This window comes from Gopherus evgoodei, chromosome 6 (assembly GCF_007399415.2).
Source record: "Gopherus evgoodei ecotype Sinaloan lineage chromosome 6, rGopEvg1_v1.p, whole genome shotgun sequence".
Taxonomy (NCBI): Eukaryota; Metazoa; Chordata; order Testudines; family Testudinidae; genus Gopherus; species Gopherus evgoodei.
In genome coordinates this window covers 11906473-11932854 of record NC_044327.1, presented here as the reverse complement: position 1 = coordinate 11932854, position 26382 = coordinate 11906473, and the positions used below count along the sequence as shown (strand labels likewise).

At 46.0% G+C, this 26382-nt stretch overlaps 1 protein-coding gene across 1 annotated transcript; it reads right to left on the bottom strand.

Moving 5' to 3' along the window:
* Positions 1 to 9727: 9727 nt before the first annotated feature.
* On the bottom strand, positions 9728 to 12235 carry TOMM5 (translocase of outer mitochondrial membrane 5). Its single transcript, XM_030566451.1, has 2 exons — positions 12032 to 12235; positions 9728 to 10301 (listed from the first exon to the last, which is right to left on the bottom strand). The coding sequence occupies exons 1-2, from the start codon at positions 12150 to 12152 to the stop codon at positions 10267 to 10269; spliced, it is 156 nt and encodes a 51-aa protein (XP_030422311.1). The 5' UTR covers positions 12153 to 12235; the 3' UTR covers positions 9728 to 10266.
* Positions 12236 to 26382: the final 14147 nt, after the last annotated feature.

Here is a 26382-nt window from a genome sequence, read left to right as displayed (position 1 = left end):
GCCGGAATGCTCTTCCTGAGCCATGACAGTGTATGATGAGTGACATGGCCATGGGGCACCATGGGAGAAGTAGTCTGGCTTAGGAGCCCAGCCCATAGAGAACTGGGCCACCCTGCATCCAAACTAGGGTTGTCAGTTTTGGTTGGACATATTCCTGGAGGTCTCCTCACATGACATAATCTTTAATTAGAGATTAATCTTTAATTCTTGGAGACTTTAGGACAGGGGTTCTCAAACTGGGGGTTGGGACCCCTCGAGGGTCACGAGTTTATTACATGGGAGGTCGCATGCTGTCAGCCTCCACCCCAAACCGCGCTTTGCAGCCAGCATTTATAATGGTGTCAAATATATTTTAAAGTTTTTTTAATTTATAAGGGAGGTCGCACTCAGAGGCTTGCTATGTGAAAGGGGTCACCAGCACAAAAGTTTGAGAACCACTGCTTTAGGACAATCCTAGATGATTGGCAACCCTAGTCCAAACTACAGTCCCCAAGAAGGATGATGATAGCATCTCCAAATTGTCAACTGAATTTCTGTTTGCAGGCATTAAGTTTTTGGACAAGTCATCAACATTTTCTGTGGAAAGCAAACACTTTTCATGAACATTTTTTAGTCAAAACACCATTTTTTTGGTCAAAAAATTTGTTTCCACAGGTAATGTTTGACAGCCCCGGCTGTTCACAATAAAATGGTGCTTTTCCAATCGCAACCCCACCCCTTTCCCCAGCAAAAGACTCCATTGTCAGGATGACCTTCAGAATGGTCTACCGCTTAAAAGGACTTGTAACGTGGGAGTGATCCAGGAAGTGTTTTGTCATTTATGGGGGTTGAAACCCCACTTCCTTATTCCAGGATAATTTGTAAAATACAAGAGTGTGTGTGTTCGGTGGGGAAAGAGGGAGAGGGACCTGGGCCACTATTTTATGCAAAAAAAGCTTCAGGTCAGGAAATGACACCTCACAGCTATTTCAGAACAGGGGAGAGGCCGCAGGGCTGTGTCAAGAAGAATTTTGACCTAAGAAGAATTTTGCTTTTACAGACAGTGTTCATTTAAATAACAAATTAGTAATAAAATTGTAACAAATCAACCATGCTTATTCTGATGAAATTTCTCAAAAATGTCTTAAACTAATGACTTCTTTCAAATGTTTGGTCTGTGAATAAGGAACTGGGACAAGGCAAATGACTTCAGCCTTGTATGTTAGTTCCTTTTAAAATGCAGTTCGCCCTTCATTGCTCTTGATTTGTGATGTTCTAGAGCACTGATTCTCAAATTTTTGTACTGGTGACCCCTTTCACATAGCAAGCCTCGGAGTGCGCCCCCCCGCAATAAATTAAAAACATTTTAATATATTTAACACCATTATAAATGCTGGAGGCAAAGCTGGGTTTGGGTTGGATGCTGACAGGTCACGACCCCCCAGGTAATAACCTCGTGACCCCAAGGAGATCTGACCCCCAGTTTGAAAACCCCTGTTCTAGAGGTCATGGGGTGCCACATTGTTATTCACTCCTCCACTAGGTGGAGGCACTGTGCACTGAGAATCCAGTTTCACTCTTTGCCCAGTGATCTAGTGCCTGACACAGGCCATCAGCCCAGGAACAGGAAGAATGGCCCTGGTGTAACAACCACAGGGGAAGGAGGAGAAAATAGATGGTACTATGCTAGGGGATCAGAGTGCTCCACGAGGGAGCTACACAGATGTGCCTGTGCAGTCTGAACTCACGGATGTGTCAGCATTCCTGCAGCCAGTGGCCAGTTGCAATGGAACAGATTCTGCCCCACCAGCCCAGAGGACACTGACCGTGATGTTTGTGCGTCCTGTCGCCAGCATTGTCTCCAGCTCCAAATTATGGTTGTGGCTCTTCTCTGCATCCTTTCCAATTCTTCAGCTTCGTTTTTAAAATGCACACACCAGCCCTATACCCAGTATTCCCGCATCAGCCTCACCAATGCCATACACAGAGGTAAAAAGCACCATCCTACTCACCACTCTGCTGCATCACATCCAAGAAGGCAGATCAGCCCTTTTTGCCACAACCCTCTTACAACCTAAACTTTTTCTCCGAGTCGCTGCTTTCCAGGGCAGTCCCCCATTCTGTACGGATGGCCTGTATCCCTTACTGCTAGATCTCTAACTTTGCATTTGGCTGTCTGACTGCCCTGGCCTCATCATTTATCACTCTGCTACTCTGTGTCATCTGCAAATTTTATCAGCAGGGATTTTATTTACTTTGAGATCACGCTGAAGTGTTGGGCCTCATACTGATTCCTGCAGAACCCCACTAGGAGCACCCTGTTTGTGACCCCACTGACGACTACTTGTTGAGATCAGTCAGCTAGCCAGTTCTTCATCCATATAACATGTGCTTTGATATGGTATAGCACTAATTTTAATCAGAATCTCCTACACTACAAACTCATTTTACCATAATCTGTAACATAAGAACGGCCGTACCGGGTCAGACCAATGGTCCATCTAGCCCAGTATCCTGTCTACCAACAGTGGCCAATGCCAGGAGCCCCAGAGAGAGTGAACCTAACAGGCAGTGATCAAGTGATCTCTCTCCTGCCATCCATCTCCACCCTCTGACAGAGGCAGGGACACCATTCCTTACCCAGCCTGGATAGTAACCATTTATGGATTTAACCACCATGAATTTATCCAGTTCTCTTTTAAATGCTGTTATAGTCCTAGCTTTCACAACCTCCTCAGGTAAGGAGTTGCGTGAAGAACTTCCTTTTATTTGTTTTAAACCTGCTGCCTATTAATTTCATTTAGTGACCCCTAGTTCTTGTATTATGGGAATAAGTAAATAACTTTTCCTTATCCACTTTCTCCACATCACTCATGATTTGATATACCTCTATCATATCCCCCCCTTAGTCTCCTCTTTTCCAAGCTGAAGAGTCCTAGCCTCTTAAATCTCTCCTCATATGGGACCCTCTCCAAACCCCTAATCATTTTAGTTGCCCTTTTCTGAACCTTTTCTAATGCCAGTGTATCTTTTTTGAGATGAGACCACAACTGAACGCAGTATTCGAGATGTGGGCGTACCATGGATTTACATAAGGGCAATAATATATTCTCAGTCTTATTCTCTATCCCCTTTTTAATGATTCCTAACATCCTGTTTGCTTTTTTGACTGCCCCTGCACACTGCGAGGACGTCTTCAGAGAACTGTCCACGATGCCAAGATCTTTTCTCTGATTCATTGTATCTAAATTAGCCCCCATCATATTGTATGTATAGTTGGGGTTATTTCTTCCAATGTGCATTACTTTACATTTATCCACATTAAATTTCATTTGCCATTTTGTTGCCCAATCACTTAGTTTTGTGAGATCTTTTTGAAGTTCTTCACAGTCAGCTTTGGTCTTAACTATCTTGAGCAGTTTAGTATCATCTGCAAACTTTGCCACCTCACTTTTTACCCCCTTTCTCCTGATCATTTATGAATAAATTGAACAGGATTGGTCCTAGGACTGACCCTTGGGGAACACCACTAGTTACCCCCTCCATTCTGAGAATTTACCATTTATTCCTACCCTTTGTTCCCTGTCTTTTAACCAGTTCTCAATCCATGAAAGGACATTCCCTTTTATCCCATGACAGCTTAATTTACATAACAGCCTTTGGTGAGGGACCTTGTCAAAGGCTTTCTGGAAATCTAAGTATTCTGTGTCCACTGGATCCCCTTTGTCCACATGTTTGACTCCTTCAAAGATCTCTAATAGATTAGAAAGACATGCTTTTCCTTTACAGAAACCATGTTGACTATTGCTCAACAGTTTATGTTTTCTATGTGTCTGACAATTTTATTTTTAACTATTGTTTCGACTAATTTACCCGGTACTGATGTTAGACTTACCGGTCTATAATTGCCGGGATCAGCTCTAGAGCCCTTTTTAAATATTGGCGTTACATTAGCTAACTTCCAGTCACTGGGTACAGAAGCCAATTTAAAGGACAAGTTACAAATCTTAGTTAATAGTTCCACAACTTCACATTTGAGTTCTTTCAGAACTCTTGGGTGAAATGCCATCTGGTCCCAGTGACTTGTTAATGTTGAGTTTATCAATTAATTCCAAAACCTCCTCCAGTGACACTTCAATCTGTGACAGTGCCTCAGATTTGTCACCTACAAAAGCCAGCTCAGGTTTGGGAATCTCCCTAACATCTTCAGTCGTGAAGACTGACGCAAAGAATCCATTTAGTTTCTCCACAATGACTTTATCATCTTTAAGCGCTCCTTTTGTATCTCGATCATCAAGAGGCCCCACTGATTGTTTAGCAGGCTTCCTGCTTCTGCTGTACTTAAAAAACATTTTATTATCTTTGGAGTTTTTGGCTAGCTGTTCTTCAAACTCCTATTTGGCTTTTCTTATTATACTCTTGCACTTAATTTGGCAGTGTTTATGCTCCTTTCTATTTGCCTCACTAGGATTTGACTTCCACTTTTTAAAGGAAGTCTTTATCTCTCACTGTTTCTTTTACATTGTTGTTAAGCCACGGTGGCTCTTTTTTAGTTCTTTTACTGTGTTTCTTAATTTGGGGTATACATTGAAGTTGGGCCTCTATTATGATGTCTTTAAAAAGCGCCCATGCAGCTTGCAGGGATTTCACTTTAGTCACTGTACCTCTTAACTTCTGTTTAACCCCCTCGTTGTTGCATAGTTCCCCCTTTTGAAATTAAATGCCACAGTGTTGGGCTGTTGAAATGTTCTTCCCACCACAGGGATGTTGAATGCTATTGTATTATGGTCACTATTTCCAAGCGGTCCTGCTATAGTTACCTCTTGGACCAGCTCCTGCGCTCCACTCAGGATTAAATCTAGAGTTGCCTCTTCCCTTGGGGTTCCCATACCAGCTGCTCCATGAAGCAGTCATTTAAAGTATCAAGAAATTTTATCTCTGCATTTCGTCCTGAAGTGAAATGTTCCCAGTCAATATGGGGATAATTGAAATCCCTCACTATTATTGGGTTCTTAGTTTTGATAGCCTCTCTAATTTCCCTTAGCATTTCATCATCACTATTACTGTCCTGGTCAGGTGGTCAATAATAGATGCCTAATGTTATATTTTTATTAGAGCATGAAATTTCTATCCATAGAGATTCTATAGAACATGTGGATTCGCTTACGATTTTTACATTTGAATCTACATTTTCTTTCACATATAGTGCCACTCCCCTCCCACCCGCACATGACCTGTTCTGTCCTTCCGATATATTTTGTACCCCAGAATGATTGTGTCCCATTGATTGCTCTCAGCCCACCATGTTTCTGTGATGCCTATTATATCAATATCCTCCTTTATCACAAGGCACTCTAGTTCACCCATCTTATTAGACTTCTAGCATTTGTGTACAAGCACTTTAAAAACTTGTCCCAGTTTATTTGTCTGCCCTTTTCTGATGTGCGATTCATTTTTATGTGACTGTTTATCATCTGATCTGGCCCTTACATTATCCTCTTCCATCCTCTGCTGAGTATAACCTGGAGATTCTCTATCATTAGACTCTCCCCAAAGAGAAGTCTGTGTCCGATCCACATGCTCCTCTGCAGCAGTCGGCTTTCCCCTACATCCTAGTTTAAAAACTGCTCTACAACCTTTTTAATGTTTAGTGCCAGCAGTCTGGTTCCACTTTGGTTTAGGTGGAGCCCATCTCTCCTGTATAGGCTCCCCCCATCCCAAAAGTTTTTCCAGTTCCTAATGAATATAAACCCCTCCTCTCTACACCATCGTCTCATCCATGCATTGAGACTCTGAAGCTCTGCCTGCCTACCTGGCCCTGTGCATGGAACTGGGAGCATTTCTGAGAATGCCACCATAGAGGTCCTAGATTTCAGTCTCTTACCTAGCAGCCTAAATTTGGCTTTCAAGACATCTCTCCTACCCTTCCCTATGTCATTGGTACCTACACGTACCACGACCACCGGCTCCTCCCCAGCACTACACACAAGTCTGTCTAGATGCCTCAAGAGATCTGCAACCTTCGCACCAGGCTGGCAAGTCACCATACGGTTCTCCTGGTCATCACAAACCCAGCTATCTATGTTTCTAATGATCGAATCTCCCATTACTCAACACCAGCCTTTTCCTAGCAACTGGAGTTCCCTGTCCCAGAGAGGTAACCTCAGTGCAAGAGGCAACCCCAGCACCATCTGGAAGGAGGGTCTCAATTATGGGAAAGTTTCCCTCTGCTCCCACTGACTGCTCTGCTTCCCTGGGCCTTTTATCCTCCACAACAATACAGTGGCTGTCTGACCGGAGGTGGGACAATTCTACAGTGTCCCGGAAAGCCTCATCACTCTCTGTCTCTCTTAGCTCCTCCAGTTCTGCCACCCTGGCCTCCAAAGTCCGTACGCAGTCTCTGAGGGCCAGGAGCTCCTTGTACCGACTGCACACATACACCACGCACCCACAGGGCAGGTAATCATATATGCTACACTCAGTGCAATAAACTGGATAGGCCCCATTCTGCAGCTGGGCTTCTGCCCGCATTGTCTCCTAGTTAATGGAAGGGTTGTTTAAAACAAGAAGTTTTGAATGTAGTTTGGTTTATAGGTTTTAAGGGGACTAAAGGGGCACAGATAGAACCAACAAGGGACCCCCGCTCTCTTCCCACTCCCCTTCCAAACTCCCTTGTGAAACTCCCTGTTAGCAGCCCCTGGTCGCTTGTGCGTGACTTTATAAAGCCCTGGCCTGTGTGAATGCCCCGCCCACTGATTAAGGTTCAGACAATTACCAGAGGCTTCTAGCTTTCAAATCTTCCTTTGAAGCTCACAACCTCCAACTGCCAGCCACAGCACACGGTCCTTCAACCAACCAGCCAGACTGACAAACACAAGCAACTCCCAAACACAAACAAAACACACACTACATACAGTCACTTACCCCACAGATGCTATATTTGCTCCTCCTTCACCTGGAGAACTCCCTTGTGAAATTCCGTTAGCAGCCCCTGTTCGCATTATATCTACAGTTACCTGTATCAACCAAACGCATAATCTCATCAAAGAATGAAATCAGGTTTGTCTGACAAGTCCCATTTTCCATAAAATTATGTTGACTGGCATTAACAGTATTTCTATCCTTTAATCAATTGAATCTATATCAGCTTTTCCATTGTTTTCACTCAGGATTGCTATCAGGTTAATAGGCCTATAGTCACCCAGACAGCAGGACATGGTTGTGCAGGGACTTCGCTCTAAGAGTCCAACATGGTCAGATTTTCAAATGTATTTAGACTCTAGTGGGATTTTCATAAAAATCTGGCTAAGTAGATCTCAGGACACTGAGGGCTTGTCTACATCAGAAAGTTGCAGCGCTGGTGAGGGAGTTACAGCGCTGCAACTTAGGAGGTGTACACATCTGCAGGGCATCACCAGCGCTGCAACTCCCTGTTTGCAGCGCTGGCCGTACTCCCGTTTTGTCTCGGGTGTAGAGGATCCAGCGCTGGTGATCCAGCGCTGGTAATCAAGTATAGACACTTACCAGCGCTTTTCTTGACCTCCGTGGAATAAGCAGGTATCCCAGCATCACCGAGGAAGCCTCTGGTAATCAAACTGGTCTCCTTCCCCAGCTTGCTCTCGCGTTCCCCGAACCCCGAGCAAGCAGGTCTCCTTCCCTGAGGTTTGCTGGGTGGTTCCGGGAACGCGAGAGCAAACCGCGGCGAAGCTGGTCTCCTTCCCCGGTTTGCTATCGCGTTCCCCGAACAAGCAGGTCTCCTTCCCTACGGTTTGCAGGGTGGTTCGGGGAACGCGAGAGCAAACCGCGGCGAAGCTGGTCTCCTTCCCCGGTTTGCTATCGCGTTCCCCGAACAAGCAGGTCTCCTTCCCTATGGTTTGCAGGGTGGTTCCGGGAACGCGAGAGCAAACCGCGGCGAAGCTGGTCTCCTTCCCCGGTTTGCTATCGCGTTCCCCGAACAAGGTCTCCTTCCCTACGGTTTGCAGGGTGGTTCGGGGAACGCGAGAGCAAACCGCGGCGAAGCTGGTCTCCTTCCCCGGTTTGCTATCGCGTTCCCCGAACAAGCAGGTCTCCTTTCCTACGGTTTGCAGGGTGGTTCCGGGAACGCGAGAGCAAACCACGGCGAAGCTGGTCTCCTTCCCCGGTTTGCTACCGCGTTCCCCGAACAAGCAGGTCTCCTTCCCTACGGTTTGCAGGGTGGTTCCGGGAACGCGAGAGCAAACCGCGGCGAAGCTGGTCTCCTTCCCCAGTTTGCTATCGCATTCCCCAAACAAGCAGGTCTCCTTCCCTGCGGTTTGCAGGGTGGTTCGGGGAACGCGAGAGCAAACCGCGGCGAAGCTGGTCTCCTTCCCCGGTTTGCTATCGCGTTCCCCGAACAAGCAGGTCTCCTTTCCTACGGTTTGCAGGGTGGTTCCGGGAACGCGAGAGCAAACCACGGCGAAGCTGGTCTCCTTCCCCGGTTTGCTACCGCGTTCCCCGAACAAGCAGGTCTCCTTCCCTACGGTTTGCAGGGTGGTTCCGGGAACGCGAGAGCAAACCGCGGCGAAGCTGGTCTCCTTCCCCAGTTTGCTATCGCATTCCCCAAACAAGCAGGTCTCCTTCCCTGCGGTTTGCAGGGTGGTTCGGGGAACGCGAGAGCAAACCGCGGCGAAGCTGGTCTCCTTCCCCGGTTTGCTCTCTCGTTCCCCGAACCCCGAGCAAGCAGGTCTCCTTCCCTGCGGTTTGCAGGGTGGTTCCGGGAACGCGAGAGCAAACCGCGGCGAAGCTGGTCTCCTTTCCCGGTTTGCTCTCGCGTTCCCCGAACCCCCCTTGAAGCCGCCCAACAGCGCTGCAGTGTGACCACATCTAACACCACTTGCAGCGCTGGTTGCTGTAAGTGTGGCCACTCTGCAGCGCTGGCCCTATACAGCTGTACTAATACAGCTGTAACAACCAGCGCTGCAAAATTTTAGATGTAGACATGGCCTGAGTCGAATTCCTGACTCACCTGTCTGGGTCCAGTGGCAGCTCAACTCAGCATTGTGAGCTAACAGATGGTATAACGTGGCTGTTGATAATCTGGCCCACGTGGCTGTTGATAATCTGCAGGAACCCACGTGAGGCTAGACTTGGAAGAAGTGTCCCTGCTGCGAGGAAGTGCCCAAGGAAAACCAATTTGCTAAGCTACATTTTCTTCCTTCTAGCCTCCTAGGATTCAGCAATTTATTTTCTGTGTTAGAAAAAAACTCAACAACAAGGGACCCACACTAGAGACAGGTGGGCAGGCGGTTTGGTTTTAGGAATATTCGGAAGACTAGGAAGCATCAGGTATTATGGTGATGGGGAAGCTACATCACAGCCAGAGATGAGCAAATGGCATGCGTAAGTAAGTTCTACTGAATAATTTGGAACAACAAAATACATTTGAGGAAAGCGTAACTCAGACCAGAGGCTGCCCGGTCTAATGAACAGAGCACTAGAGATGTGTGTTCTAACCCCAGCTCTGCCACTCACTGTCTGGGTGACTTCCCATCAACCTTTTATCTGTCTTGTCTATTTCGACTGTAAACTTTTCAAGGCATGAACAGTCTCCTACTTAAAAGGTACAAGCACAGCATTTACTATCCCCTTCTTCATTCTTGCTATTGTCTCTGCTTTTCCCAATCCCCATACGCACCACACCCACCCACCGCACTCCATACATGAGAAACATTTTTGGAAAAGAAAATGTCGGTGAGGGGATGGAAGTAAAAAGATTCCATGAGCCTTCTACGGTAACTGATTTTATTAAAAAATAAAGCAATAGAACTGTGCCTGAAATCACAGACTTGTTATTCTATTTTATTTCAACAACAAAATAAATCAATCAACTGGATTCAAGTTAACAGCTTCCTAGATGGATTTTAGGGATCCAAATAACTTCGTTTTTCACACAGACAGGTTCGGTAAGATTGACAGCCATAGCACTGTGGTATTTTAGAGGTAGCTCCAGAACAAAATTCTGTTTGCACTTACAAAAAAAGGAGTATGATGGAATTTCTGGACACAGGACAAGGGCTGTACCAGCACAAACAGAGATATATGCCGCCACATGGGAGCACTGCATGACTTGAAGTCAATCACAAGGACAATAACCATTTTCCATACTTCCAGCTAGGCCATTGCTCTCACAAAGTCAAATATGCTTAAATGAAATTTTTAGATCTATTCAGTATGTGAAATCTGCCTTTTACACCTTGTTTATTAACAGAGAAAAGCAGCCACAATCCTTTCTGTGTTTCCATGTATCCAGTCTTTGCAGCTCTTCTGTATTCATATATTATCCAATTTCTTTAAGATGTATGGAGCTGAAAAAGAACATACAACCAAGATATAGATTTTCAGTCCAATTGAACAGGATAAGAAGTTGTTTTAGGTGTACAATTTGCTCTGCCTATACCTTAATGCAGCGGTCGGCAACCTTCCAGAAGGGGTGTGCCGAGTCTTCATTTATTCACTCTAATTTAAAGGTTTTGTGTGCCAATAATACATTTTAACATTTTTAGGTCTCTTTCTGTAAGGCTATAATATATTAACTATTGTTGTATGTAAAGCAAATAAGGTTTTTAAAATGTTTAAGATGCTTCATTTAAAATTAAATTAAAATGCAGAGCGCTCCCCTCCCACCCCAGATCGGTGGCCAGGACCCAGGTAGCGTGAGTGCCACTGAAAATCATTTCATGGGCCGCATTTGGCACAGGTGCCATGGGTTGCCTACCCCTGCGTTAATGGCTGAAGGACCTACAGAAGTACAAGTTCAGTGTTACTGGAACTGCTTCTAACTTCACATTTTAACCAGCTGAGTGAAATGTTTACTTTGAAGCAGAACTACAGCTAGAAAATGTTGGGGACTTGAACCCAGGTGGCGAGGTTTGTTGTTTGAACGCGAGAGAGACAGGCAACACCAGCAAGGTCCGATTAAAAGCTCTTTATTGACAAGTGCACACATTAATAGAGAGCAGCTTGTTTTTAGAGAGAACCAGTTTTCTTTCTATTTTTTAGTATAAGCCTATATAGACAGTTTTGTTGCGTTATAGATTATTTACTTGAGCAACCCACCCCTTTTTTTTTTTTTAACAACTAGAAACTAGACACCTTTAGTATACATGTTTTACAGCATTAGGTAATTAATAATATTTTAACAAGCACCAGAAGTTAGAACTGTAGGGGAGTTAAAAACAGAGACCAGAACCAGGGAGTGAAAGCAGGGAGGCTGGGAAGCTGGGGTTTTTAAGCGAACTGTTTTTAACACAACACAGCTGGTACTATGCCAGGAATGCAGCCCCTTTTTTATTTTACTTTTTTTTTAAGCTTTTTGTGAGACATGTTGCTTTTTAGTATTTTTCACTTAAGGATTTTTTAGAAAACCTCTGTTAGCCTGACTTTGGCCAGGTTGGCATACCTGGTTTTGTCTGCTATATCTTTATTCAGGCCTAACAAACACACAGAATTTAAGACGCTACTCGGAGGTCCGAAAGCCAAAGAGATGCACCAGGAGGAAATCAACCCCTGGCAAGCTGATGGCGAGAGCTGTGGGGCAGAGAGATCCCTGTGAAGGACCATGAGCAGACCCAGGCCTGTGTTGGAACCAGCTAACAATGCGCTGCGGGGAGAGCGACTGAATTCCTTCCCTTTTTCGGGCTTTCAAACTTTCCACTTGATCTACAAATGCGACGAGACCTTTCGCTCCAGACACGCGTGTCCTTGGCCGGGGTCCGGCCCGCAAAGGCAGCGTGGAATTTTTGCGGCGGGGAGGGGTTGCACAGCCCGTTGCACCCTACAGGGTGCAGCTGGCCGCGGGGGTGTCTGCGCTGCAATCAGCGGGGGCCCCGCCAGCAGCCCAGCGCCCCGTTCTGCGCCCCGCCCGAGCCAGCCCCAGCCCAGCCCCCTTCGGAGCTCGGGGGTTCGGGGCTGCTCCGCGCGCCCTGAGCACAGGCCGGGTTACCGGGGGGGGGGAGCGCGCCCACGTGGGGCGGGCGGCTCGTGGCGAGGCCCCAGGGGAGGGGAAGGGCCAGCGCGCGCCCCGCCCGTCACTCACTGATCCGCAGCAGCGCCACGTAGATGAGGAAGGTGCGGACCGAGCTGAAAACATCCCGCCGCATCTTCCGCTTCAGCTCCTCCGGGTCCATCTTGGGCCCCAGCCCCTCGATCCGGAACATGGCAGCGGCCAGGCAGCTCGGGCTCCGCGGCCGGGACTGCGGCGGGCGCTGCTACCCCGCTCCGCCTTCTGGCCCCGCCCGCGCTACGGCTCCTCAGCGGGGACACGCGCCGCCACAACCGCCACTCTGCGCACAGCACGACAGAAAGGGAGCGAGTCACGTGACTACGCAGTGGCATGACTGCCGTTAGCCATCGCGGAGCATGCGTGGTAGCCGCACTGAAGCCGGCTGCCCTCATCTGTGGGTGGGGCAGGAGAACCCACCCTGAGTGTAGTGTATTAAGCTGCTCCTTGTAGGAATGTGCTACTGGTAGCAGTTACTGATTGGTAATGGATTGTAAGAAATTGCTATTGTAGTAAACTGCTTTCTGATGTAGCAAACGCCTACCGGTAGCAGTTTCTTGCACTGTAGTCTATGTGAAAATGCTGCATGTAGAAATGTGTGGCAGTTATTTATACATATAGCTGCTACTTTCCTTTTAGGTCATGTTGTCTATACCTTAATTTTTTTTCTCTTCTCTGGACTCTTTCCACTTTGTCCACATCTTTCCTGAAATATGGTGCCCAGAACTGGACACAATACTCAAGTTGAGGCCCAATCAGTGCAGAGTAGAGCAGATATCCCAGGGTGATGTTCTAGTTTTTTGCATAGATCCCTTTCCAGACTACTCATATTCAGTTTGTGGTCTAGATCCCTTTCTGCAGTACTCCTTCCTAAGAAGTCATTTCCCATTTTGTATGCAGGCAGCTTGTTATCATTCACAAACTTGATAATTGTATGCTGTATGCCATTATCTCAATCATTGATTAAGATTTGGAATAGAAATTATCCAGAACTGATCCCTGGAGAACCCCACTCATTATGCCCTTTCAGCCTGTGAATCACTGATTACTGCTGTTGGAACTGTTTTCTAACTAGTTTTGCACCCATCTTATTTTAGCTCCATCTAGTCTGTTTATGAGAAGGTCATGGGAGACAGTATCAAAAGCCTTATTAAGGGCAAGATAGACCAGTCCTACAGAGAGCATATTCACACACACACACACACACATTATAAGAAATTGCAATCTGTAGGGATGTGCTGCTACCTGTAACACTGCAATCTGATTAAGATAATCCCTACAGACAGGGCCGGCTTTAGGAAGTGCGGGGCCCAATTCAAACAGTTTCGATGGGGCCCCAGCAGAGATGACTTGAAAAAGACAAAAAACACATGGGACTTGTACTCACCGGGCGGTGCTCCGGGTCTTTGGCAGCACTTTGACAGCAGGTCCTTCACTCACTCCAGGTCTTCGGTGGCACTGAAGGATCCGTCGTCGAAGTGCCGCCGAAGACCTGGGGCACCACGGGGTGAGTAAAAATTAAAAAGGCACCTCTAGCCAGGGAAGGGATTCTCACTGGGCACGGGGCCCTCTTAGCCGCGGGGCCCAATTCGGGGGAATTGGTGGAATGGGCCTAAAGCCGGCCCTGCCTACAGATAGCAGTTTCTCACACCGTAGAGATGTGAGACTGCTATCTGCTTGAATTAGCTGCATCAGATGGCCGTTTCTTTAGCAAAGTAGGACCTGTTGCTGCTGCAGGTAGCACAGTCCTACAGATACATGTTAGAAACTGCAACCTTTAGGGATGAGCTACCTGCAACAGCGATATATGTGATGAAGCGAATTCCTACAGATAGTATTTTCTCACACCATAGGGCTATCTGTAGCAATTTGCAACCTGTAGCAGAGAGACAGTGAATTCTTACCATTAGCAGTTCCTGAGCGCTGCAAAGGGCCATACATGTGGACTCACAGGTAAACAGTGTCTCGTGACCAGCTAGTGGCTTTCCCTTACAAGCTGCAGTGCATACTTTGAAAACCCCTGGCCTAGCACAGTAATCAAACCTACCCTGCTATTTTTATTAGGAGCAAAAGAAACGAATGCTGAATACGGCAGCTGACAAAATGTGATGTGAACAAGTATCACACAGATTTCTCTCTTTCTGCTAAACTCTGCACATTCCCAGCCCAATCACACTCCCTACCTTCATCTGGCTTCTCTCACTCAGCACAAAACGAAATACACACAAGATGACATTTGAAAAGATGAGAGTTTCAGCTGATTAACCTGCCAGATAATAGCTGCTGCTGCTGGAAATATAGTGGGGGAATATACCAGAGAGATTACACTGAGCAGGCCTTTTGAGAATTTACCAGGGAAATCCAGAAATTTTATAATTTGGGATTCTGAAGAAAAGTACAGGGAAATGAGAGGCAGGATTTCCACTGACTTGCTGTGTAACCTCTGGCAAGTTACATCACCTTCTGTGCCTCCAGTTTGTCCTCTCAACTTCCCCCTGCCCTGTTAACTCAAGAGTAAATAGGCCAGCTACAATTCTGATTTCAGCAGCAGATCTTTTCACCCCTCTGGATCTATCACCAGATGTTAGATAGAAGTTGGTGTGCCTCCCACCTCTCTTGTGTGGTGTAGTGTACAAAAGAAAGAGAGAAATGATTTTTGCAAGCAAACATTCCATTCCTACATGGAAACCATTGACATGCTTGATAAATGGAAGTGTGTCAACAAATTCTTTAAAAACAACTGTGTGGTAAGCAATACCTTTGAGAAACCATTCACTGTCTTCATCATCCTCCGTAACCATGTCATCAAAATCACCTGGATGTCTGCTTGAAACTCTTGACATTACACACTCCTCCTTTTCTGTGTGTGTGGCCTCCACTTGACTGTTGTGAGGCTTGTTAGATACATTCCCTCCCATTTCTCCTACCTCTGAGGTTTTCACAGTGTCATCCACAGCAGTTTCCTTTTCCATGTTTTTCTGTGATATGTTTTCCTCTCCTAATTTTGGAGGCTTTTTAAATTCTTTTAGTTGGGAGATACTGTACAACTTTGCTAAACCTTTCCCTAACTTGTTTTCTAATTTAACTCTTTTGCCCTCTACAGAGGCAGTTTGTATGGTCCCACATAGGTAGGTTGTAGCTGGCCCCCCTTTCTTGTTTTCCTTCTCGCATTCAGTAACATGACAGTGTCACCAGCCTTGAATGTTATTTCCCCATGTTTACGAGTCTTAGTTTTGGCATACTGTATTTGTTGCTTTTCTTGTGCTTTTTAATATTATTAATAGCCAGTTTAGTTTCAGCATCACATCTAGCTTCAATTTTCATGATGTACTCTTCGGAGTATTCTTCATCAAGTTCCTTAAAATCTGTTGGCTTTGGAAACAAATGGAGAAGGAGTTGTGTTTGTAAAAAGAACCGTCGCAGAATAACATATGCACCTGAAAGCTGAAGGACACTTACAATGTAGTTGTCTGAGATTTGGTCTGGGAATCTTGCCTCAAAGCCATACAGTAGTCGATAGGGTGACAATTTGGTTGTTATGTTTGGTTTTGTTCTCAAAGAAAATACAATGTCATCAAGAAATTCATCACAATTAGTCTTATTATCATCAACCAACTTGCGCAATGCTCTGTAAAAAATGGGGATGGATTATTTGTGGGGGAAGGGGAAAGGGCTGTCTTTACTGAGAGAAATTGTATGCAATCGAAAAGGCATAAAGAGGCCATCCTAGTGCAGTGGGATAATTCCTTTTACTTTAAATAAAAGACAAATTGAGTTTCAATGCACTAAACATTTGAAGCAATTTGTAGCTTCTGTCATAGTGCATTCTCCTTTCTATTAATACTGTAATTTTCCCTGCCCTAAAATTATCTTTTGATGGATTTGTTTGTGTTTTCAGCTAGTCCATTGGTTTGTGGATGGTATGGGTTGGTGAAGCTATGTTGTAATCCCAATTTTTTGCACATCTCTAGGTTAAGCTGAAAGGAAAAACCATATGCCATAAACTTTTCTTTGGACAGGTTTGATGTGTAACCCTAACCCTAATTCTCTCCCCTAATACCTTACATGGCATGCTTTATGTGTAAGATCACAATTATATGAAAATGAGGAACATGGGGCACACTCCCCCCAGGTATAGAATGTCACACATTCATTTTCTGATATAGCTGTAAAACTACTCTTAAAGATTTTCTAAATAAATCACTGTCTAAAAATGTATAGTGTGTACCTTCGAGAAATGAAACTTATATCTAACTGAGTTGTGAAGAATGTGTATTAAGGCTATAACAACCAACAAGAATGCACTTTTATCTAGAAACCCATGATTAAATCGAGTCTTCCTGACTAATGATTTAAATTATGATTTAAATCAATTTGATTGAAATTGAATCCACCATGATTTAGGGGCAGTGTCACAGCCTTGTGTACATGTTTATTACTCAAGAAATCTTAAGTGACACTTTCGCTGTATGACAAGATGCTTAGTCGCCATCCCCAAAATACCTATTAGACAAAACACTTGATACCAAACACGTTTTTGGAGAAGAGAGAACCAACCCGACATTCCCATATTTTCAGGACTGTTTAAAAACATTTTGCAAGTGGAATTTCATGGCTATTGCATGAAAAACCTTAATGAAAGTCTGAACATTTAAAAATAAATCTTTAATAGTCCCTTTCCACTGCATAGTAGGTCACACAGTCTATTAATAAAAAAAAAACATTGAATGCACACAAAACATTGAGAGCAGTGAAAAGCATTATAAATAGTATGTGGAATTCTTAATTCCTTTGGAAAGCAAACTCACAGGCAGAAAATCTACCATTGTGCTTTATACAGACTTCCACTTCTGTCACTGTTTCACACACATAAGGAGCAAAGAGGTATCACCACAAAAATTACACTCAGAACTGTGGTACTCACGTGTCACCTCATTGTGCTCTCATTTAATTTTTGAGACATTTTCTTTAGCCTTTGTCTTCACTGTTGAAACGTAACTGGTCTTGTGTTGTTTTCATTAGTTTTATTAGCAGTGAGAAAAAAGTCTATGTCTGCATAGTGGGGACACAAGATATATTATATACACCTGGATTATTCTTCAGTGATTGATAATGTCAGATCCTTCTCGTTCTCAGTATGCTGAGCTGAGCTAGAGTGTCTGTCTTCCCATCATCCAGATTGCTGGGACAATCACTTCTCACTGTTCAGCCTTTGTACCTCAGATGTTTCCGGTTATTCCTGTAGGCTGTCATTGTCCACCTTTTCTTTCTTCGCCCCAGTTTCTGGAAGGCTCTTGGGTTGTGACCTGGGTCAAACAGCACCCACTGTGCAGAGGTATCTGATCATGGTCAAGTAATCCCCATTGTATAACACTATCATTCAGAGGTTCCTATTGCACACAGATCCTGGGGGAATCTTTATGTCTTTGTGCATTCTGTCAATAAGCCACTAACATTGTCCGGCTTCATCCAACAGAGCACATTTGAAATACAGAGATATGGTCAATATTTCTAGCCTCAGATATAAATGTTACATGCATACAGGTTGGATAAACACAGTCAATAGGTCTTAAGTTTTGCAATGATACTCCACATCAGCCATCTTGCATAAAGTATATATTAGCTATGTCATATCCAGATCATAAGCATTTTTTCATAAAGAATGTAGAGTGTAATGTCACACCCCACGTGTATGTTTGCTGCTCTGCAAATAGTAAAGGAGTATGCGCCTTTGGGTGCAAACACTCATGACAATAGTGCAGAGCCATATAAGCTCCATGATTCTGTGTGAAATGGCAGACAGTGAGGTGGGCCAGGCAAATTTATGGGTTTAGAAAAAAAAAGTAAACATTATGTATACGTTTATGTATGGGATACATATGATATTAGTGGATAGTTAACAATGCATTATAAGAAGTTGGATCCCATGGCCACAACTTCCCCTGTCTGACCTATTTGGTCTTTAAGATGCTACCGGACTCCTTGTTGTTTTTGTGGATACAGACTAACACGGCTACCCCCTGATACTTGGCATAGTAACCACAGTGACTCTGTGCTGACATAACTTGAGTTAACCCACACTTAAAGTGTAGATATGGCCTTAGGTATATTAAATGTTTGGGAGAAGTAACAGGAAAGTATGAGGGTAGACTAAGATTCATTCAGGTGTTCAGGCTCAAGGCACTGGAACTGGCCTTACTGCACCCTACAGCAGGGCTCTCTGGGGTGGGGGAGGGAGCAAGTGAGGCAATTTGCCCCAGGCCCCGCATGGGCCCGCACGAGTGTTTTTTGGGGGCCTTGGAGCGGGGTCCTACACTCGCTGTGGAGGAACCGGAAAACTCTCATGGGGCCCGGACCCCCGGAGCTTCTTCCGCTCCGGGTCTTTGGCTGCAATTCGGCAGTAGGGGGTCCTTCCGCTTTGGGACCCGCCACCAAAATGCTCCAAAGACCCACGGGGCTGGTCCTTCTGCTGCAGAACCCACCTCCGAAGACCCCAGGCCCCCTGAATCCTCTGGGCAGCCCTGCCCTACAGGCTCAGGAACAAAGAGGCACATAAAAAAAAAGATATAATGTATTTATTAAAATTTCTTGACTCAAGGGTGTATAACTCATGATTTTAGAATCCTTGTCGTTGTAAAGGGATCTTGGGGTTGTAGATGAGTGTTCATTATATTTTGAAAGGCAAAACTATGAATGGGTTGAACAAAGAATTAGATCAGTCCCTCAGGATAAGTACATTGGCTATTAGCCAAGATAATCAGGGATGCAGACCCATGTTTTGCATGTCTTTAAACTGTCTCTTGACTGCCAGATGCTGGGAGTGAAGAATGGGATGGTTCACTGAGTCATTGCCTGGTCTGATCATTCCCTTAGAAGCACCTGGCATTGGCCCTGTCACAAGACAGGATACTAGATTAGGCGGACTATTGGTCTGACCCATGATGGCAGTTCTAATTTTCTGCAAAAATTACAATAGATTTTTTTTCCAGGGAGAAAGACGTTATAGGAGATAGTATCCTGTCTTTACTGAATATTTGAGAATCAAACTGTACACAATGGCATACAGAAAAACACTAAGGGCTAGACTGAGGCAAAATAACAGTTGCAGAAATGCAATCCCCATTGGTGGATTGACTCAAAACAAAGTTTTAACACTAGGCTAGAAATTCAGTGAGCTCTAAAATGAAAAGAAAAAATTAAATTTAAAAATTCAGGGCATTCCGGGAATACCAGCAGCAGATAAGACAACTTGGGAAACTGCTTGGAGACTCTATGCATTCAGATACAGTAATAAGGGATTCTTTGTTTCTGAGGGGATCTGTGTAAAATGTTTCACTGAATTAAATCTCAGGGATTATCTACACTGGCAAGTTAAAGCACTCTAACTTGCTGGCTCAGGGATGTGAAAAATCGCCCCTCCTCCTCCTCCTGAGCGCAGCAAGTTTGAGCGCTTTAAAGCACTAGTGTGGACAGGCTCGGCTCCCAGTGCTCAGCGCTAATCCCTCGTTGAGGTGAATTACCAGGAGCACTGGCACTCACAGCAGCGCTTTGAACTTTGTAGTGTAGACATAGCCGCAGTAGGTTAGATCAGACCAAGGGGAGCTGCATTGACTAGGTATTGGGATGCCTGTGCCTTTAAGAACCCAGCCCTGGGAAGTCGATGCTGAGAGGTGCTGTCTGTGAGAGGGGAAATCAAAAAGCCCCTTTGCCTCTCACCATTTTTGCAAACACTGATGTCTCAGTCTCCCTGGGGTTACTGTTACCCCCTGTGCCCCACTTGTGCCAGGTTTTGCCCTTAGTCACCCTCTACCAGTGGCTCACTCCTGGGCTTAATGCCACCTACTCCCCCCAGCCCTGATTTTGCCCTTTAGCCCCTCTCCTAATCCTGCCTCTGGCTGCCTGACCCCCCTGACCAGTCAATTTCCACCACCTGCTCAGACCCTGGCCACCCACCTGCTCTGATTCCCCATCCTTTGCTCCTTTTTAACCCCTGTAAATAGCAGTCAGCAGAATCTTACGGCTAATAAGGGCAGGGTGAAGGGCAGTGGCGTTAGCAGATGAACAGAGCATGCTCAGTACACCATAAGTAGCATATTCCTAGGGAGAGCAATTTAATACACTACACCTGCTCTTTGGTGGCAATTCAGGGGCGGGTCCCTCGGTCCCTCTCGGAGGGAAGGACCTGCCGCCGAGTTGCCACCAAAGAAGGAAGCTGCCAAAGTGCCACCAATCTAAAACCTGCAGACATATCTCCACTGCTATGCCCGTTACTCAATGAGGGGAGAAAGACAATAAATGGAACTGGCAGAGGTGCTTAATGACGTCTTTGTTTCAGATTTCAACAGGAAGGTTTGTGGCAATTGGACATCTAAAATAGTGAATGCCAGTGAAAATGAGGTAGAATCAGAGTCTAAAGTAGAGAAATAACAAGTCAAAAATTATTTAGACAAGTTAGATGTCTTCACATCACCAGGGCCTGATGAAATGCATCCTAGAATACTCAAGGAGGTGACTGAGGAGGTATCTGAGCCATTAGCAATTATCTTTGAAAAGTTATGGAAGATGGGAGAGATTCCAGAAGACTGGAAAAGGACAAATATAATGCCAATCTATAAAAAGGGAAATACGGACAACCTGGGGAGCTACAGACCAATCAGCTTAACTTCTGTACCTGGAAAGATAATGGAGCAACTAACTAAGCAATCAGTTTGCAAACACCTAGAAGATAATGAGGTGATAAGTAACAGTCAGCATGGATTTGTCAAGAACAAATCATGTCAAACCAACCTGAGAGCTTTCTTTGACAGTGTAACAAGCCTTGTGGATAGGGGGGGAAGAGGTAGATGTTGTATATCTTGACTTTAGTAAGGCTTTTGATACTGTCTCGCATGACCTTCTCATAAACAAACTAGATGGAGCTACTATAAGTTGGGTGCATAACTGGTTGGAAAATCATTCCCAGAGAGTAGTTGTCAGTGGTTCACAGTCATGCTGGAAGAGCATAACGAGTGGGGTCCCACAGGGATCGGTTCTGGCTCTGGTTCTATTCAATATCTTCATCAAAGATTTAGATAATGGCATAGAGAGTGCACTTATAAAGTTTGCGGATGATACCAAGCTGGGAGAGGTTGCAAGTCCTTTGGAGAATAGAATTAAAATTCAAAATGATCTGGACAAACTGGAGAAACGGTCTCAAGTAAATAGGATGAAATTCAATAAGGACAAATGCAAAGTACTCCACTTAGGAAGGAACAATCAGTTGCACACATACAAAATGAGAAATGACTGCCTAGGAAGGAGTACTGTGGAAAGGGATCTGGGGGTCATAGTGGATCACAAGCTAAATATGAGTCAACAGTGTAACACTGTTGCAAAAAAATCAAACATCTACCTGGGATGTATTAGCAGGAGTATTGTAAGCAAGACACGAGAAGTAATTCTTCTACTCTAGTCCGCACTGATTAGGCCTCAACTGGAGTATTGTGTCCAGTTCTGGGTACCACATTTCAGGAAAGATGTGGACAAACTGGAGAAAGTCCAGAGAAGAGCAACAAAAATGATTAAAGATCTAGAAAACATGACCTATGATGGAAGATTGAAAAAACTGGGTTTGTTTAGTCTGGAGAAGAGAAGACTGAGAGGGGACATGATAACAGTTTTCAAGTACATAAATGGTTGTTACAAGGAGGAAGGAGAAAAAATGTTCTTAACCTCTGAGAACAGGACAAGAAGCAATGGGCTTAAACTGCAGCAAGGAAGGTTTAGGTTGGACATTAGGAAAAACTTCCTAACTGTCAGAGTGGTTAAGCACTGGAATAAATTGCCTAGGGAGGTTGTGGGATCTCTATCATTGGGGATTTTTAAGAGCAGGTTGGACAAACGCCTGTCAGGGATGGTCTAGATAATACTTAGTCCTGCCATGAGTGCAGGAGACTGGACTAGATGACCTCTCGAGGTCCCTTCCAGTCCTATGAGTCTATGATCAACAGCCCCCACAACACACCTCTCAAGATCCATGGGATCTACACATGCCTATCACGACATGTGGTGTTCCTCATCCAATGCACTAAATGCCCCAATAACACTTATGTAGATGAAACCAGACAATCGCTACACTCTGGAAGGAACTCACATGAGAAAATGATAAAAGACAAAGATAGCCTTTTACCTGTGGGAGAACACTTCTCCCAGTATCTGACCTCTCAGTCCTCATCCTCAAAGGAAACCTGCACAACAAAAGATGAGCCTGGGAGCTTTCATTCAGAACTTTGCTAGGCACAAAAAATCATGGTCTTAACAATGTAACTGGATTTGTGGCTTATTGCAATAATCCGTAACCCACTTTTGTTCGCCGCTCTACCTTGAATGGTCTCTTAGGGTTTGGCTACATTTTCAGGTGTGCAGCATTGGGAGTTAAAGCTGTCTTCGTACAGCTGTGTAGGGAAAGCGCTGCAGTGTGGCCACACTGACAGCTACCAGCGCTGCAGTGTGGCCACATTTGCAGCGGTGTTAGGAGTGGTGCATTATGGGCAGCTATCCCACAGAGCACCTCTTCCAATTCTGGCACCATGGGATGTGAGAAGGGGACGGAGAGGGCAGGTCATTCTGCTTCCTGTCCCAACGCCCCGTGATGCATCGCTTCACATTCCAGCAATCCCTGTTTTTCCCTCAACATTTGGTGCCATCTTGCATCTTTCAATGGTTTCTGTGCAGCGCGATTCTGTGTTCCATTTCGATCTGCAGGAAATGGAGCCCAAACTGCTGAGGAGTATGCTGACGAGTCTCGCCAGCACATCATGTTTGGCAGTTGAACTATCCTTAAGATCCAAAGTGACAATGAGGAGTCTGACGATGATAACGAGTCGCGTATTGCGTATGACATGAAATTGCTTGTGGCATTCACGGACACGCTCAGCACCGTGGAACGCCACTTTTGGGCTCAAGAAACAAGCACTGAGTGGTGGGATCACATCGTCATGGAAGTCTGGAATGACGAGCAGTGGCTGCAGAACTTTCAGATGAGAAAAGCCACTTTCATGAGACTGTGTGAGGAGTTCTTCCCCACCCTGCGGCGCAAGGACACGAGACTTAGAGCTGCCCTGCTGGTGGAGAAGTGGGTGGTTATTGCAATCTGGAAGCTGGCAACTCCAGACAGCTACCGATCGGTTGGGAACCAGTTTGGAGTGGGAAAGTCAACCGTTGGAATCTTGTTGATGCAAGTTTGCAGGGCCATTAATCGCATCCTGCTAAGAAGAACCGTGACTCTGGGGAACGTGCAGGACAATGTGGATGGCTTTGCACAAAAGGGTTTCCCTAACTGTGGAGGGACAATAGATGGGACGCATATTCCTAATCTGGCACCACCCCACCTAGCATCCGAGTACGTTAATCGGAAGGGATATGTCTCTATGGTTCTCCAGGTGCTTGTGGATCACCATGGGCGTTTCATTGACATTAACACAGGATGGCCCGGAAAGGTGCATGACGCACGCATCTTTCGGAACAATGGCCTCTTCAGGAAGCTGCAGTCCAGGACTTTTTTCCCAGACTGGAAGATCACAGTAGGGGACGTCGAAATTCTATTGTGATCCTTGGAGACCCTGCTTACCCGTTAATGCCGTGGCTCATGAAACCGTACACAGGGAGCCTTGACAGCAGCAAGGAACAGTTTAACTTCAGGCTGAGCCTGTGCCGAATGACTGTGGAGTGTGCTTTTGGCCGTTTAAAGGGGCTATGGCAATCTCTGTGTGGGAAGCTGGATTGGGGGAAAGCAGCATCCCCACAGTTATATCCGCGTACTATACCCTCCATAATATTTGTGAAGGGAAGGGTGAAAGATTCAATCAGGCATGGACCTCCGAGGTTCAGTGCCTGGAGGCTGAATTTGCACAGCCAGAGAGCACGGCTACTAGAGAGGCCCAGCACAGGGCTGCAATGATTAGAGATGCCTTGAGGGAGGAATTTAAGGCTGAAAACCAACAGTAATGTTTGGTGCCTTGCACGGGACTGAAGTGCAGTGGTTACAATGTTAGTAGGAATCTGTGTTTCCTAAGCTGATTTGCAGTGTCTGTTTCTTTCCTGGGCTAAGGTATCTTTGACTTTCTGCAATAATAAAGTCTCTTTTCAAAGCCAAGAATTCATTTATTGAAAAGAAAATAACTTTATTGACAGACACACAACTTTTTGGGAACCTAAAATGGCAGGGGGGTGGGATGGGGAACTGTACAGTCACAGGTTTGAATATGTCCTGTCTGGAGTGCTGTGCAATGACTGCTGCACTTCAGGATGGCTATACTGCATGGTGATGGGGGTTGAGTGCAGAGGGTAAGGGTCGTAGTTCTCAGGGCTGGTTGGTGAACATACAGGTGTTGGAGGCAGCTGGTGGTGGTAAGAACCTGGATGCTGGGGAAGGGGATTTTGAGCTGACATGGGGGCACAAGGGAAAGAGCTTTGGGACAAGGGCGGCGGGAGGGAGGTGGCCTTCATGCTACATGCTCCACCTGCATGGCTACGTGCGCCTGGATAGAGTCCGCCTGGCGCTCCAGGATCCTTATCAGCTGCTTCGTGCTTTTCTTCCTGTTCGCTGCGTTTTTCTGGCGGATCCTGCTTTCCCTTTCCCTCCAGTCCTGCTCTTTTTGATTCTCTGCTAGAGATTGTTGCATAACTCCTTGCAACATGTCTTCTTTGCTTTTTCACAGCTTCTTCCAGAGGTTTTGTAGTCTCTCAGCCGATGATAACACGGACCGCCGAGATCTCAAGGTTACATCTGTTGAAAAGTCAAAATGCAACACTTAACAGAGGCAGCATTGTTTACACCAGACAGAGTTATTCCTCCACAGTAACAGTCTTCACAATAGCATAATTTTCCCATACCAAAGAGAGCTCACATAACCCATGGGAGCCCCGAAATGGTGAGTGAGGGGGACTGGTTCAGGGCTGAACTGGGTTTCTGTGCATTGGGGAAAGCAAACAGCTGCAGGGGGTACCTACACTGAACACTATCCCAACATTTTCCACAGGAGTTTATCCTGGACGATATCTCGCTGCTGCAGGTCACCTGGGAAGCACGGGAGGGTCTTACTACTGCAATGCGGATTCTGCCCTGGCCCCTATGCAGCTTGCCAGCATCTTGCAATGGTCCCCCACCCCTCGCAGCACACTGGCGCGGCCGCGTTAGCCTGACTGGAACAAGGACCACAGTGGCACTCTCAATAAACTTGCGCAAGCGCATTGCCCATGCTCTGGCTGAAGCTTTTGAAGAGATTACCGAGGCCGATCACCGCGATGTGATAGACCACATCATTGTGTTATTCCGCATCTAGGCATGCATGCAGGCAGCCCTAACCCTTCCTCCTCTCCCGAAAAATTTCCATCTTGAAAATAAAAACCGCTTACCGGGAACCAGCTCCTCTGCTTGTCCTCCACCAAGTACCAGCTGCTGCGACTGGCTACCTTCCTCCTGGCTTGAGAAGAGCTCCTGGCTGCATGCCTCCTGGGACTCCGGGGTATCTCCCCCCACCCCAGTACCCTAACTCTCGCTTTCCTCCTCCTCCTCCTCCTCCCCCTGCTTTGAAGTGTCCATCGTGGTCCTCGGAGTGGAGGTGGTGTCACCCCCAAGTATTGCTTCCAGCTCTTTGTAAAAATGGCAGGTCGTGGGAGCAGCGCCGGAGCGGTGGTTTCCCTCGCGGGCTTTGCAATAGGCACCCCACAGCTCCTTCACTTTAACCCTGCACTGCAGCGTGTCCCGGTCATGGCCCCTTTCCATCATGGCCCTTGATACCTGCCCAAAGGTATCGTAATTCCTACGGCTGGAGCGCAGCTGGGACTGCACAGCTTCCTCCCCCCAAACACTGATGAGGTCCAGCAACTCACCATTGCTCCATGCTGGGGCTCGTTTGCCACATGGAGGCATGGTCACCTGGAAAGATTCACTGATTGCACTCCACACCTGGCTGAGCAAACAGGAAGGGGATTTTTAAAATTCCCGGGGCATTTAAAGGGCGGGTCTGACAGTTGGTCACCTGAGGACAGGGCAGTAGAGTTCGAACTGATGAGCAGAGTGGCTGAACAGGCATTCTGGGATACCTCCGAATACCTCTGGAGGCCTATAACAGCGCTTTTGGTGGCCACACTGGTGGAGCAGCGCTGCATCAGCAGCGCTATAGTCGTCATTCCTCTCGTCAAGGTGGAGTACAACCAGCGCTGCATATGCCTTGCAAGTGTGGCCGGTGAGTGAGTTGCAGCGCTGTAAAGCCACCACCAGCGCTGTAACTCTCCAGTGTAGCCAAGGCTTTAGAGCAGCGGTTCTCAGCCAGGGGTATGCATACCCCTGGGGGTATGCAGAGGTCTTCCAGGAGGTATGTCAACTCATCTAGATATTTGCCTAG

Excerpts from the sequence above, each read along its gene's own strand:
- TOMM5 (XM_030566451.1), bottom strand. The coding sequence starts at position 12,152 with ATGTTCCGGATCGAGGGGCTGGGGCCCAAGATGGACCCGGAGGAGCTG. Across the intron at positions 10,302-12,031 it reads CGTGGCGCTGCTGCGGATCA|CTCCATACATCTTAAAGAAA; the intron begins GTGAGTGACGGG and ends GTTCTTTTTCAG.